A 943-nucleotide genomic window follows, 5' to 3' on the forward strand; every position below is an offset into this window, starting at 1 on the left:
TGCTACTGGTAAATAATGTGAGAACTTTTCTTTCTGAAATTTCAAAGAGTATAGTAAAATCAGCATGTCTAGTATTTGACACTGGAGACTAAGGATGTATGTTTAAACAAAATTGATCAAACAAAATTTTTGTGGACACTGCTATACAACTTGTATACAAACACTCCTAGTATTAATGGTTTAAGTTTCATTTGTGCAGAGTTTAGGTTGGAATTCTTTTTGAAAGGAATATTCATTTGCCCATTTTCCTATCCTGTTTTAAGATTTTACTAATGGCATTGTTATATTGCAGTAACCACCTCGAAGAGCTTGAGTGGAACCCTTCCAACTTCTCCAAGTTCAACCAGCGCAAGCGGAACCTTCACCTCCCCCACCAGCCAGTCCAAAGGTCGGGATCGTTGGGGAGGGTGGCTGGGAGGTTCCCTCAGCTCCCAGCGAGGACGCACTGAAGCCACCCGGCACCGTGCAAACTCCAGCCCCCTTCAGAGCTCTGAACCAAGAGCTTACGATATGACGAAGTTATACCCAGAACTGTCGGCCAAGTTGGGGCTCACCAAACCAAACTGCAGTGACAGCACGAACAGCCACAAAAATGGTATTACGCAAAGAGAACACTTTACCTCAGGCCCTTTAAGCAAGTCAGAGAGTGCGATGGATGACTCAAGAATTAAGGTGGTTTCCTCTGGCCAGATAATTAATAATACAAAAGGCCTTCTCGCTGCCAGACTCAGTAATGGAGTGCAAAGTAGCAAATCAAATAGTGTTAAGTCATCAAAGCCAAAGCCAAAGTGCGGGGAAAGAGGACAGAAAAGAGAAGGTCATGGCAGGTCAGCCGGACGGACAGAAGTGATGGCCTCACCCCAGATGCTGTCTAACCTTGGACCTGCCGGAAATTCTATAAAGGGACCAAATTCTTATGCCTACAATAACAAAATCTCTGGTG

At 44.3% G+C, this 943-nt stretch overlaps 1 protein-coding gene across 1 annotated transcript in view; it reads left to right on the forward strand.

Annotated features, from left to right (window-relative positions):
- Positions 1–943, forward strand: part of LOC119587848 — a gene marked incomplete in the record, with an annotated part of 22,467 nt that overhangs the window by 4,222 nt on the left and 17,302 nt on the right. Inside the window, 1 exon segment of the mRNA XM_037936551.1 lies at positions 293–943. Coding sequence (XP_037792479.1) covers positions 293–943 — 651 coding nt within the window.

Source organism: Penaeus monodon, chromosome 23 (genome assembly GCF_015228065.2).
Source record: "Penaeus monodon isolate SGIC_2016 chromosome 23, NSTDA_Pmon_1, whole genome shotgun sequence".
NCBI classification, from domain to species: domain Eukaryota; kingdom Metazoa; phylum Arthropoda; class Malacostraca; order Decapoda; family Penaeidae; genus Penaeus; species Penaeus monodon.